This window comes from Crassostrea angulata, chromosome 8, assembly GCF_025612915.1.
Source record: "Crassostrea angulata isolate pt1a10 chromosome 8, ASM2561291v2, whole genome shotgun sequence".
NCBI lineage: Eukaryota > Metazoa > Mollusca > Bivalvia > Ostreida > Ostreidae > Magallana > Magallana angulata.
The window spans coordinates 42,644,689-42,660,278 of NC_069118.1; the positions used below are offsets into that span (position 1 = coordinate 42,644,689).

At 31.1% G+C, this 15,590-nt stretch overlaps 1 protein-coding gene across 1 annotated transcript; it reads right to left on the reverse strand.

Annotated features, from left to right (window-relative positions):
- Positions 1–1,816: 1,816 nt before the first annotated feature.
- LOC128158639 (uncharacterized) lies at positions 1,817–3,720 on the reverse strand. The gene has a single exon (XM_052821571.1). The coding sequence runs from the start codon at positions 3,718–3,720 to the stop codon at positions 1,990–1,992; it is 1,731 nt and encodes a 576-aa protein (XP_052677531.1). The 3' UTR covers positions 1,817–1,989.
- Positions 3,721–15,590: the final 11,870 nt, after the last annotated feature.

The following is a 15,590-nucleotide window of genomic DNA, read 5'->3' on the forward strand; positions in this document are numbered from 1 at the left end:
CCAATTTTTGACTCCTTATAGGGGTTTTGAAGGCCCAAAGATCATCACTTGTTTAAATTTCAAAATGTTTTTTTAGTAAGAGTTATCTCGCTTTGCTGTAAGAATGTAGAGCATAAATACTATAGGTATACCAAGTTTTGTGTCCCAGGAATGAATACTTACTTCAATATGATTTTTTGAAAATATTCCTCTGGAAATTAGAAGTGTAGCTACCTGTAAAGTTCTGGAGTTATCTTTCTTTTCACATTGCACTACTTAAAAGTTCATATCTAAGCAACTGGGGATACCAAGGCGTTTTAAACACCTGGAAACAAATTAGAGAATTTTTTTTTGAATATTTAATCTAAAAGAGATAATGGGGCTGTCGAAAAGCCCTTCTTTTTTTGTTGGAGACAAAAACAGGTCTAGTTGTCATTGATTTTGTCAGGCAGTTATCAGTAGTTATAAAAATGGGCAATACATGTATATTTATTTGTTACAGTACCCGCAACGTTATTTTTTACAAGATAAACGATATGATTCACGCACGATAGGATAACATTAACGCACAATAAAACAGTATACACGCACGAAAGGATAGGATTAACGCACGATAGAACAGTATACACGCACGATATGATAGGATTGTTACACGATGTTCATGATAAACGTATGATTGCTTTAAACAATATTTACGAACAAACTGATAATGGCAGAATTTGAGAGAGAACACGAACAAAGAAAGATTTACGTGGAATTTCTTTTTAGTAACAATTGCCGAGTTGTTAATCATCGCTGCAATTTTTTTTAGAATGTATAAAAATATAGCAGTTAATTTTTTTCAACTAAAATTATGAGCTTTAATGATCAATAAATTGTCGGTATTGTTAAAATTGTTTTCATTACCGATCACCATAGCCGTACCCTACGAATAGTTCAGCCCGAGATTAAATCACTCGGAAAATAGCGGGTTTAATTATATAAATCCAACTCTTGTATAAAGTAAATATAAAATCTATCGTAAGTACATTTCTTTCTGTATAAGAAAATGATGCATTAAAAACAAATTATTACAGACAAGTTAAATAAATATTTACACAGATACACATTCCGCGTATGATTTATTAACATTGTTTTCATTACCACACAGCCTATATGATAGCCGAGAACATTTCAGCCTGAAATCAAATATCACACGGAAAATAACGGGTTCAAAATACAACTCGGGTTTTAATTAAATATAAATTATATCATCAATAGTTTTGTTTCTCTATAATATGATGCAACAAAATAATATTGCATAAAAGTTAATGTTTACGCAGGTATACACTCTGCGTACGATTTAATGTATTCGATATACAGGTAAATATGTTACCTTGTTCCTAAGAACTTCGTTTTTAATTTTCAATGTTTACAGATATGATTTATATATAATATTGGTTAATTTTGATCTAAAAAATTTAAAAATTAGTATTCCTGACGGAGTGTTGGATAGGATTTTACAATTTTTGTTCGATAAATATTCGTATACGGTGCACCGAACGAGTTGCAACTTTAATAGTAATAAATTTACTTGCTTATGAAAAGGCACGAAACGATTAACACGATAGGATAAACGAAAGAATTGTTGAAATTAAACGATAAACCTGATAGGATTAACTCACGATAGGATAGGATTAACGCACGATAGAACAGTATACACGCACGATAGGATAGAATTAACGCACGATAGAACGGTATACACGCACGATAGGATAGAATTGATACACGATACGATAGGATATGATTGTTAAAAATAACGTTGCGGGTAGTGTAATTCACCAGCAATGAAAATAATTCATTACATTAATTAATATTACACGTACGATTAAACATGCTCATGATTACATAAATGTATATATATTTCGATGAAAACTGTAGATACCAGAAATTGTACACTATCTTAGTGTTATTGTTACATTGTCTCACAACATACAAACAGTACCGAATTATTGTACGGACATATAGTAATCACTGTAGATACTTGTACACTTTCACTGTGTTGGTTTCACATTGTCCCACCAGAAGATTATTTTCATAATCCACACACAAACTACAGGGATATTTTACATCTTGTTGTGGCGTGAGTAGTAGAGACAAGAACTGACCGTCCTTATCCAGAATATTAACTGTGTCATTGTAAGTATCACACACCAGGATGTGACCGAGTACATCCGTACATATTCCATAGGGTTCAAACGTTGACCGCTGACGTGTGTAGGAGAACCTGTGTTGTCCTGATTTATCCACCACCACTACAGCGTGTTTATAGTCTGATACACAGACATCACCATTGATGTTTTCTGTGATGTAGCATGGAACAGCACTATACAGGGTCTGTCCTTTGTTGCTTCTCGGTATGTTCTGTATTTCTGTCCCTGTCTTGTTGTACCTGGTGACTTTACCCTTCATACGTTTATTCATCCCCACCAGTATGTCCCCGTTGATGTGGGAGGAGTGTATACTGAGTGGTTTCCAGCCTCCTGTTTTAATGATTTTAGTAATTGTATTATCCTGTGTTATCCTATTGATAACTTTGTTTTCTTGGTCTGTATAGATCAGATCCCCGTCCTGTGTGATTGTATGGTAGCCATCATCTCTACCACTGGTTTGTATCTTCTGTAGCTGATTTCCCTGTAGATCGGTTTGGACAAGGTTACCATTATCATCACTGACCCAGAGTCTGCCTGATTTACCTAGTGATGCATGGCATACACTGTCAACACCTGGTACTGTGTACTCCCTGACCTTGGTGACAGAGGAAGACAGAGACAGTCTTTGTTTCACGCCAGATTTTTCTCTGTCTAGTTTCCTCTGTTTCCTAGTAGGTTTCAACTGTGTAGCGGCAATCTCCATGGGTTTTATTTTTCTGTTTTCTGGTTTAGTCTTAGGAATGGTTATTCTACCCAGTAGTTTGGCAACATCTTCTTTGCTGTATTGACCAGAACTAAATACGGGTGGGACTGGTTTGGATGTCTCTGGCACGGGTCGAATTACCAGGCATTTTGATTGGAGAGATAATGTTAAATTTTCTATGCTTGAAGGAGATAGGTAACCAAAAAACATTTTGATTAAATCATTGAGATATTTGATGTAATCATCTATTATTTGGTTTTGGGCGTTTAATGTGTCTAATAAAGACCGTTCTATTTTGTTGATTTGTTCTATATTATCTAATGTGACTGCATCTACCACTCTTTTTACAGCTTCAGCTTCAGCCGTCATGAATGATTTTATAGTGGCCATGATTTTCTTTATTTCTGTGACATCTCCAGCAATCTCATTTTTCACGTCTTGAGAAATTGGCTCAAAATAGTTCCGAATTTTGTCAATTTCTTCTTGATATTGCAATACCTTTTCAGCAAAGACCATTTCTAGATCAGTAAAAACATGGCCGCGATGTTCATTTGTGGCAGTGCATTTAGAACAAAGGGGAACCTGGCATTCCTCACAGAGAAGATCTATGTCTTTTGTTGGGTGGATCCTGCATTTCTCTACAGGAATTTGACGTTTGCGTTGTTTATAATGTGCAACTTCATGGTTCTTGGTTTCCTTATTTTTTTTATGCTCATCTCTGCATTGTTCACACATTGGTTGGTGACAGTCATTGCAGTAAAACTGGCAGTTCTTCTCACAATCTTCAGTGCCACATACCAAATAATGCTGGGCATCAGGTGGTATTTGGAATTCAGATAATGCCATCTGAAATAGGACAAGTGCCTATAAGTTAATAGAGGGAACATGCATTTCATTTATTTATTATCAAAAAGTATTAAAAACGAGTTCCAGTCACGTTATGAGGAAGGATTGAAGGATAAACAACCACTCCGCCGATTATCTTGTTAAATTAGTAATTTTGTGACTTTTTAGTCTCATAATTGTATGGAATTGCTTTATTGGATTAAGTTTTCGTCGTATGTGAAAAATTGTGACAATCAACAAAAAGTGGCTTTTATTTTGGACTTGGAATTTTTACAAATCCGTGAGTAACAGTTCACAATGGCTGATAAGACGGAAAAGACAGGGGCTAAACACGGTGAGAAAAGTAAAAAAAACCATCAGAATCAGATACAACTAAGCAGCAAAGAATTACGCAGCTAAGCTTGAAAACAACCCCTATGTCAACTAGGGTTTTTTTTCCTTCACTAAACTTACACATAAATCCATTATCTATGTTAAAAAATACTTTTAGGAGTAACTTAAGGGGGAAAGATTATACAATACTTGTCGATATTGATGTGGATTAGAGTATATTATAATCAAAACACTTTCACTTTTTTAGAAATTTCTACATTTACTATATTTGACCAATGATATAATTTTATAAAATAATTGCAAAGGTAAAATAATGATTAAGTAGTTTCCACCCCTCATGATACATGTATACCAGTAATTGGCTGTATTCCGGTAGAGATCCCAACCCTTATATGTACATGTATATTCTTAGATGCATCTCATGATAAGACGTGGCGATTACCTTGGGATGCATATTAATGTATCTCTTATCCCACTTTTTTATAATTCATTGGTCAAATAACTTTAAAATTGTTACACCCTACCCTCAACCATTATTTATTTATTTTTTAAATTGAATTCTTCACTTTTATACTAGTATATGTACATACAAAACATATCTTGTACATTACATATGTTTATATAATCATCTTGGAAAGTTTTCAACTATTTGATTATTATATATTATATAGTTCTTATGTTGTGAAAGTAAATTTTGGGAAAAAGAGAGAGAGAGAGAGAGAGAGAGAGAGAGAGAGAGAGAGAGAGAGAGAGAGAGAGAGAGAGAGAGAGAGTACAGGGGAGAGAGCGAGGGAAAGGATTGGGTCATTGTTCACATATGTATATAAAATATAAACCATAATCGATTAATCATTGAAAGAGGAAAGAGGGATAAAACACAAAAAATCCAAAAAAGAAATCACAGTTCAGAACAAGATTGAGATGAGACACAAACGAGAGACAATTTAACTATATATATTACAATGCTACAGCTTATCACATATTTTTGCCAATTGTTTTTTATGCTCCTTATATCTACAATTTTTCATTATCAAAAATTTTTGGTCAAGGGCCTTTCTATTTTAGAATTTTTTTAATCCATGTATATTTGGATTTGCATTACTTTTGTATGTACAAGAAAACATGTATTGCTTCACACTAATAACTATCAAGTTAAAAAATCTATAAATATCTCTAGTTTTATATTTCCCAAAGAGAATGGATTGTTTATCAAATGTTATTAACAAATCAAACTATCAAACAACAGCCGACCATAATTCGTTTACAATAATACATTCATGTTAAAATAAATGCCCAATACTCTCTTCATCTATTTAACAGAGAGTGCATACAGGAGACTCTGCCTTTTTTTGAAAATATATTTATTTTTTGTTATTTTTTTTTATTGAATTTTCACATATTCACATACCATAGCATAAACATTTATATAAATATATGTTGCAATGTATACATATCCATTAAATTCATAGTATTTGTTTGATAGATATAATCAATATTTTGATATAAAGTATATATGTACATATGTGTATTACTTCTCAGAATAGTAACGATATAATTTGAACAAGTTGTGGTATAAATATATATGTGAAAAATGGTTTTCTTTTCAGAAAAAAAAAGGAAAAGGAAAAATTCAAAGACACAGAGCAAAAAAAAAAAACTAATAAGAAACAGGGACATTAAGGAGAGAATAAAGATGGTGATGAATGTTCCAAACGTTGAAATATATCTTTCCAATAAATATCAAACAAATGATAATTACAGTTTTTCAGAAGCAAAAGTTTTTCAATAAACAGTCTTCTGGTTATAGATTTATTAATGTTTTCTACATTTAACCATGGTGTTTTCATTTTAGTTTGCAGAATACATTGTTTTGTGAAAAGAATGATTAAATTTTCCAACCTATGAATATCTCTATTATCAAATTTTCCAAAAAGGATTGAATATTTGTCAAAATTTGTTTGTAAACCAAAGATATCTGTCATCCATTTCTCCAAATCAATCCAAATTTCTTTCACTAAATAACAGTCAACAAAAATATGTTCTATAGTCTCAGGGGTCTGTTGACAAAAGTAACACAGTGGAGAATTTACTATCCCTACTCTATGTAAATGATAATTGATTGGCAAGATCCTATGTAATAGTTGGTATTGAAGCCACAATAATTTTGAATCCTTTGTGCACTTAAAGGGCAGACTATACATTTTCCTTCATTGTTTTTGAGTTAATTTGATTTCTGACATCCATTTTTTTTTCCGATTTTGGATAAGTTCTTTTCTTTGATATCAAGAGATTGTATATGTCACTACAACCCTTCTTAGATCTACAAAATATTTCTACCGTATTTGGGTAACCAATATTACAATTCTTAGTTGAAAAGATATTTATTCTGATCATCTTATGAATAATTTGGAACTGTAACCAATGAAGCTTTGATTCTTGTGTAAATTTAAAAGGGGGTTCAAAAATGTTGTTCCAGGTTTCTGGTGCATAATTATGATCCCTTTCTCTCCATGTTGATATGGATGTACATGTTAATCTGTTTTTATCTAATACTAAGTTGTACATAAGTTTGCAGCCTTTACAATTATTATTAAACAATAGGATATGATTAGGGATCATATTCTTTTATTATTTGTTAGTTTGGTATGTATAAATCTAACCATTAGATGTGTTGCTTGTATTTGAAGATCTATATCATTAATGTAATGGTTTGGCAAGTATCCCCTGTTGTTTTTCCCTATTCCCAAGCAATCATTCATAATATCATAAAAGGTCACAATGGCCGAGATCCCATTGCAGCAGTTCAAATCCTCTTGAATTAATTCATCTTAGACTAAATTGGTTTAATAGTGTCTTAGGGTCCACAACTGGCTCAGCCTCTACCTTCAGTTTTACCAATCCACCTGAACCGTTAACTTTCCCTACCTACTGATTCTATCTTTCAGACTGGAATAGGAATCAGTTTTATCTAGTAGGCTTATTGACATGACTGGTGTATTAATATTATATTCTGTTTTATATTACATAAATGTATAAAATGTAGCATAATTTCTAGTTCTTAAAATTTTTCTATTTCAGGATTCAGAACTTTGCCAATCATGCACAGATCCTGTCACAAGCATTAAACTGATGAGGCAGAAACTATCTTACAGAATGTTTCAACAAGCTAAAAGTTGAAGAATGTGTTGACTCAGTGCTTAATCTGGGCAGTCTTAGAAATTAAAACAATTGATTTTGTTATACTTTCATGTTAAATACTGAAATCTGATTGGTTAAGACGCAGTTCATAATCCGTTCTATTACCCTCAGCATTAGCAACTCACTTAGCAACGGGTAACATTAAAAATTGTTACATGCGCGAAAATGATGCGCGTACGGTTTGCTGTAGAATTCACGTTATTCCTATATGAAAGCAGTAAAGTTTTCTTTAAAATTAAGACATACGGTATAATAAAATAAATGGCGCCTGTTTGGGAGGATAACAGTTGAAATTGACACCCCTCAAAAACCATTGTCAACCTCCGCTTCGCGTCGGTTGACAATGGTTTTCTCGGGGTGTCAATTTCAGCTGTTACATGTACCCTCCCAAACAGGCACTATTTATATAATGTTAGGACCTAATACAACTCCAAAAGATAAAGATCTTACAAACAAACAGAACCATCAAACAACATGAATATGAGGAAATAACTAACATTGAACTTCACACTCATTTTTTTTTTTCAGTTATATAAAAAAAAAACATATGTTATGTATAACAGTAACTACATGTACATGTGTCACTAATTTATGTAGAAGATAAGTGCATATATGCATGACCTTTTCTTACTGATTGTCCTTTATATAGAAAGAAGAAAGAAATTTCATATCTCAATACTTTAACAAAAATAATGTGTTATAAATGAAGAAAGACAAATTTATTTGCATGGTTAATATCCAAGGAAGACAGAACAATTACTATGCAATCTATTGGTTGATGCTTGGTTATACATGTACATATAGTAAGAGTGATACATTTTGACATGTACGGTTGTTTTTATCATACTACTTTGTAATATTTTTTAATAAATATCTATATAATAAATATATACATGAGTAAAGGGAATGAACAATGCTTATTTTGTTTTGTTAAATTCTGGAATATAAAGCAAATCCCTACAGAATTAAACTATATCCAATGTACATGGTATATACTAAAACAAGGTTACAATAATTACGCTTACAATAAATTCACGCTTACTGAGGTACCCCCCCCCCCCCAAGTCTAAAACATATTCGAAATTAATATATCAGATATGAGTCTGTTTTACTGGAATAGTATAAAGGTACATGTATAGTACATTATTTATTTTTGATTCGCAAGGCTGGGCTAAGGGTCCACATGAAAGTACTTTTAACTTAATTATGCTCCTAATATGAAAAATTCAATTTAACTGTTTAATATGGTGTGCATGGTTAACAAATCTGCAGACATCTTTGGTAAAGAAAGGAATTGTGTTATTTTCTTTAAATCAACAACCCTTTACGAGTTGATTCATTTCAAATTATGTAAAACTAATACGAATTCTTCAAAAGTACAAATAGGTTTCAGTATTATCGACCACCGAGACAAAAACATTTTCTATATAAGTTTTGTTTAATTGTTATACACATTACTCACTATAAACATGAAAAAGAGCAGGTCGAACAGTTGTCCCTTTTCCCTGTCTGTTATTGCAAGTCTTGCTAACATAGGCTACTTCTATTACTTTTTGATAGACATACTTATATGTTGTTTTTAGATTTGTGTTACATGTACATCATTAATTATTGTTGAAAACTAAACTTTTGATAACTTTAAGAAGTTATCTTTTAGAACTCTGAGAAAATTCGGAATAAATTTGATACACACTATTTGGTATTCCGATCCCTATCAATAATGATGTAAGATCACATTTTAGCACAGGTAATTGGTTAAAACGATAAAATTTACACATAAATGAAATCAAAGTCTAATCCTTGTTTTTTTAATGAAACCAAGAATATACAATATAATCATATCATAACTCTTAGACACATGTTAATATGATAAAGTTTTTTGTTTTTTTTACATTTTGTGTAGGAATCCCACATAATTGCTTAGATAATGTAAACTGCCAGTTAATTTTTCAAAACTTTTTATAATGTAAAAAAAATTACTACAAAATCTACTTTGTTCATTTATTTATAAAACACCGTCATATATGGTCGCTGCTTTTTGTTTTTTTTTAAGAGACATTAAAATGATCGTTTTTCTCTAATTTGAAGGACTGTATAGCTAATTATGGTCATGGTTGCCATGGACACCAATGATATATTACCTTTGTAACAAGAGAACAAAGATGGCATTGTTTTTACTTCATACCGACATTTTTGAATAAATGAATTGACATTGAATTTCTGAAAATCCTGTCAAAACTTTATACCATAGTGTTTTCATTGTGTTTAAACACTCTGACAGAGTGGATATTTTTTTAGTAACACAGCTCTGCAATTATGCATGATTCACTAAATATTTTATCATTTTTTGAGAACACTTGTTTATATTGTTCTTAAAGAGGTTTGTTCCTCTGATTTTGGGTAGCCATTTTGGGTCACCTTTAGTCTGGAAATGTTGTGTCATATATGAACTCTAGTTGTAAAATTCCTTTTTTACAATGCCAAATGAACTATAGTGAATGAAATAATTAAGAAAAAATTACACATTTACAGAGTTTAGTAAGAAACTATATTTTGTGGCGGAAGGTTTTTAAGAAGAAAATGATCGTTTTTCATAACTCCGTTGTTTTTGTGTACCGTAATTTTAGCTTTCTTATTTTCATTGCAGACCAAATTTCGAGATAGTTTGTGCATTGGGATATCTTCGTGTTGTTTCAAAAACATATTTTAACAATATTTCAATAATTATTTCTATCGACATATATTGGGATATTTAACTGATGTTTCACAAAAAGTCAAGAAAAAATGAAATCCAATTGTCCCCTAAAATTAGCTTATTTCACGCCATATCTCAAAATTAACAATATATACCTATACTTTTGGTTTTATTTTCTGAATTTGTAAGTTTCTTTTGACAAGTCTGTCATAATTTGAAAAAAGTTTGAGACTTTCACATAATTTCATTGCATGTTGAATTTTCTAATAATAAATAGAGTGTTTTTTCAGTGCAAAAAGGTCAAAATATTAATTATGCGAAATAATTGCAAACTTTTTCTTTATGATAATTTTAATTTATTTTATTAATTCTAAACAATGTTAATTCGTATTTTATACCATGGTTCATTTCGATAAAACATTATAGAGGAAAAAGCGATTTATTGGAATTTGCTCTGTCAGTGCAGAAAGGTCATATTAAATACACCGTAGCACAGAAAGGAGCATATAGACCTCAAAGTGTTGTTTTGAATTTTGGTTTAGCTATGTGTGTAGATGTTAAAAAAATACTTTAGAAAAAAACTTAAAGACTTTTGATCGCAGGATCCAACGTCCTTAAATTAAATTATCATTTCAATATGAAATATATGACTTATCACTGTTTGCCTGATTCTTACGTGAACCTTTACTTAAAGGGTCACTTTAATGATCAGGAGGATGCGGCGGTAACAGGTGCGCGATAAGTATCAGGATCTGTGTACATGTGTTCAGTGGACAAAATCGGGATCGGACTTCGCTTATGTTTACATGTGTGTGAGGTATGTGTGCAAAGTGTAAGAATGTGCGACAATTTTTTTTTTCAGAATTGTTTACAATGAAGTAAGAGGTTGTTTATATTGTTTTGTGAATTGATCGTGACTGATACTTTAAAAATAGCGACAGTGAACTGTCAAGGTCTAGCAACTGCTGAAAAACGTAAAGATGTTTTAAATTTTTATATGGAAAAGGGTTACTCAATTTAATGTCTCCAAAACACACATTTTACTGAAGATAGTGAGCCATTTGTTGAAACACAGTGGGGTTATACATGCTTTCTTGATACTTTCAAATCAAACACTAAAATGCAAGGTCAACCAAACTCGTAGGAATAATGATGGTAATCTTCTGGCTCTTGATATGGTCATCAAAGAAAACAAGGTAAGTCTTATTAAAATATATGGTCCGAATTCTGACACACCCACTTTTTATGATACGGTTGGAAATATTTTGTTAGAATTTGATAATGAGTATATTTTTCTCTGGGGTGACTTTAATCTTAATCTTAATCTCAGCATAGATCCTGAAAATTACAAGGGCATCTGTAACTCTGATGATTCGTTGGTAGAGACAAACTTCTTTAAATTATGTCTGGTTTTCAAATTTCAGATTATTTTAGAATTTTAAATCCAAGTAAAACGGTTTTTACTTGGAGAAAGAAAAACCCATTAGAGCAAGGTTGATTAGATTATATATCCTTACATTTCTGAAAATGTATCCAACCTTGTAGAAAATTTTGTTATTTAACCAGGTTATAGGTCAAAACACTCAGCTGTTATTTTAGGGTTAAACTTCAATACATTTCAACGAGGCAGAGGGCTATGAAAATTCAACAATTCTTTATTAATTGACAAAACTTACATTCAAAAGATCAACGACACTATACAACAGGTGCATAACCAACAAGGTATTTCCTCTGAATCCATTGAGAACCATAACTTCCTGGAAGTTCTGCTCATGGAAATTACAGGTGTCACCATTTCATATTGTTCTTTTAAGAAAAACAAAAGGACAAGCAAGAGAGGTCCTTATTAAAAGATATAGAAAAAATGGAATCATGTTATAAGGTTACGTGCCAAATGGGTAGAAGAAGGGAAAAATCTACCAAATATTTTTGCAGCACCTCGAATTTGTTTTAAAATAAAACTATTAAGAAGGTGGAGTTGCATGAAAACAATACTATTTAATTTATGATCAGTCTGAAATTTTACAGCAGGTTACATTTTTTTTTTTTTTTTTTTTACAAAAGTTTTTATACTTTTAGAGACTCTAAACCCATTGATATAAATCGTACAGATGTATTAAATCCCACTACATTTTCAGAGGCTCGATAGGAAGACTTCAGATTACCTTGAGGGTAAAATCACACAAAACGAAATTTCCTTAGTTTTAAAAAATATGAAAAATAACAAATGTCCAGGAAGCGATGGATTCACTGTTGATTTCTTTAGAATTTTTTTTGAAGAGATCTTAAGCTGTACATTGTATCAGCTATAAATTGTATATTTAGTAAACACGAGAATCTCATTACTGAAAGGCTTGAAATTATATCCTGTGTACCCAAGGGTAATAAACCATGACAATTTACAAAAAAATTGGCGCCCAATTACCTTGCTAAATGTCATGTACAAACTTATCTCAGGGTGCATTAATTATGGAATAAGATCTGTCCTTGATTATCTTATTTCAGAAACACAGTCATGTTTTATGAAAGGCGGGTACATAGGTGAAAACACAAGGTTTATTTATGACCTTATGGCATTTATAGAGTCGATAAAAATTCCCGGCTTACTTGTTCTCATAGATTTCGAAAAGGCATTTGATTCTATGGCAAGGGAGTTTATTTACAAAGTTTTGCATTTTTGGGAGTGTGGAAAAAATATAATTAGCTGGGTTAAGATTTTAAATACAAACTTTAACGCAGCTATTTTTCAATGTGGATATCTGTCTGATCAATTAGATATACAGAGAGGTTGCAGACAAGTAGAAATTGCTCCATATTTTTTTTCTTTGTGTGTAGAGATCTAAGCCATAGTTATCAAACAGAGTACAAACATTAAGGGTATTTTAGTCAATGGTAAAGAACACAAGAAAACTCAATATGCAGATGATACAACACTGACACTTGATGGTTCACCAGAGTCTCTTTTTAATTCTCTAGATACATTAGATTTTTTTCTCAAATTGTTCTGGAATAAAAAAAATAGCTCAAAAACCAAGGTGGTTTGGATAGGCTCAAGACATTTCTTAGATCAGGGTTTTCACCATACTCGTTGGAAACTCGATTGAGTTGAACAACTTTTAATCTGTTAGGGGAAGAATGCTGTGTTTATTTTAGATAAAATTGCTGAATTAAATTACACCATATAACTGCCGAAAATTGTTTCACTGACAGAAGGATTCTAACTGCTGTTGGTAGAGTAACCATGGCCAAGACTTTAATTTTGCCGAAATTGAATCATCTATTTATTTCACTTCGTACACACTCATTATACAGCAATCTTTAACTTTATGTAGAAATTTAAAGGTGATAAATAAAATTTTTCATGAATTAAAAGGTTAACGCTTAAGGTCAAGATCTAGTAAATGAAAGGTGCCTACAGGTTCATGAAATTTAAGGTATAAATTATTTTAATGATGCTTCCTAATAGTATCTTTGTTTCATAGGGTGTACCGGGGCTTAAAATTTAGTAAACACAACTAAAATTCATGTTTAAACAACCGTTTTCTATGAAATATGAAGGATAAAAGTAACAAATCTCGGAGTTTTGTCCATTTTTGACAAATGAAAAAAATCTAGAATACCTACAGTCTCTCCAAAAACGGTTTTAAACAAGCTATTGACTTCCTCTTTAAAATGATATCAAATTAAATATAGGTACCGTGATTATATTTCCCGTGATTTAATATAGAATGTCTAAATATTGTTTTATTTTCTACATAATTCCTTTAAAGCTGTAAATTACGGGAAAAGATTCATCAAATCAATCATGACGTCATAATGGTTCTAGCACCAAAAGGACAGTCGGAAATCATTTACTAGATCTTGACCTTAAGCACAAACCATAGATGGATATTTTTGGCAAATAATAACAAAGATGTTATTATGAAAGTGTTATGAAAATGTTAGAGGTTTGGGATGATTTGATCAGAAAGATGATTAAACAAAACAATGTTTTTGGCAAGATGTTTTTCAATCATGGCTCCAGGTAGTAAACATGTTTAACAAACACCTGGTTAAATTAAGAAAAATATTATCAATGTTCCAATATGGCACAACTCTTGTATTACAGTTGCCAGTAAATCTTTCTTTATTAATGTATTTTATCAACATGGTATAAAATCAGTTGGAGATTTCTTATCTGCAAATGGAGCTTTTTTTTTTTTTACATAAGATAATTGTTTACATACGTTTTACTTTTCTAATGCATATGTCATGCAATACAATAGTATTATTAGTGCTATTTCAAAGTTTTTAAAATCAGTTCATGTTGAAAAAGTAAATATTGAAAAAGATTGTACTCCTTTTTACCAATGTTTTTTGAAGTGATTTTATTGACTGAAAAATGTACCAAGGTTATTTATAAAACTTTGAACTTTACTGAAGTAATTCCAAATGCAATATCAAGATTGAATAATGAATTACCACATGGATAAAACTTGTGCATGCAAGACTGTTTCAAAATACATTTTGTGAAAACTAATGATACATCTGTTCATTCAATGGCTTCAGTACATAGTTCTACGCAGAATTCTTCCAGTTAACTATTATTTCAAAAAATCACGATAATTGCAAATGACTGCTCTACTTATTGTAAAGAAGAAATATAAACAATACAACATCTTTTTTTAGTTGTACTAAGTGTTACCCTTCTGGAATAATCTTAGTATGTCTATATAAAGGAACAAATGGTGGGATTCAATGTTATCAATATACTATTTGGAGAAAATGCTCTAAGTGTAGACAATAGACCTGTGAACTTATATAATTTTATACACAAAACTATTCATATTTATATATCTGAAGCATAATAAGATTCCAAACGATGTTGATTTATTAAATTATTCAAGTTTAAAATATAAGAGAAATATGCATCAGTTCAAAAATTTCAACTTAGGACATTTGAAAATGCTGGTCACAGTGGGAAGTTTCTTTTGTTTATAATTGTAAAACTATATTATACAGAAATGGAATTTGCTATGAATATTATTATTTCATTTTTTTCCTACCCATAAAATATACAACCTCAGGATCATTTACTTTTGATTTTTGAATGAGTGTATGAATGAAAATGGCAACGAAAGAAAGTGATTATAATATCTTTATAAAAAGTTGGCATCAGTTTAATAAAAATTGTGTGTGTTTGAATTTGAAAAATGTAAATTAAAAAAGTATTAAAAACACGCACCCCCCTCCACACACACACACACCCATACACACACATGGACTCAAATTAATATGTATGAGTCCTCTATAATTTTCAGCAGATAGGCATTATGACACTTTAATGGTCGCACTTTGTAGTAAAAATAATTTATTTGTCTATTCCGTATTATCAACTTTTCTATCTTAGTTATGTACATGCGCGAATCCGGAATTTTTGTATATATCTAATATTTGTATGACAGTGAGCAGAAAAATTTAATGCCGGTATAGCACAGGGTAAATATCTTCCCTTGAGAAATCAATTATTTGTTTACACCAATAACTGTCATATTATAGTTCTTTTATCAACAAGTGCAAAACAAATGGAAGAATAAAATTGAATATCTTACCATGATACTATATAACTATGAAAATGGCCACTACTTTCGGTTTAGTACAATGA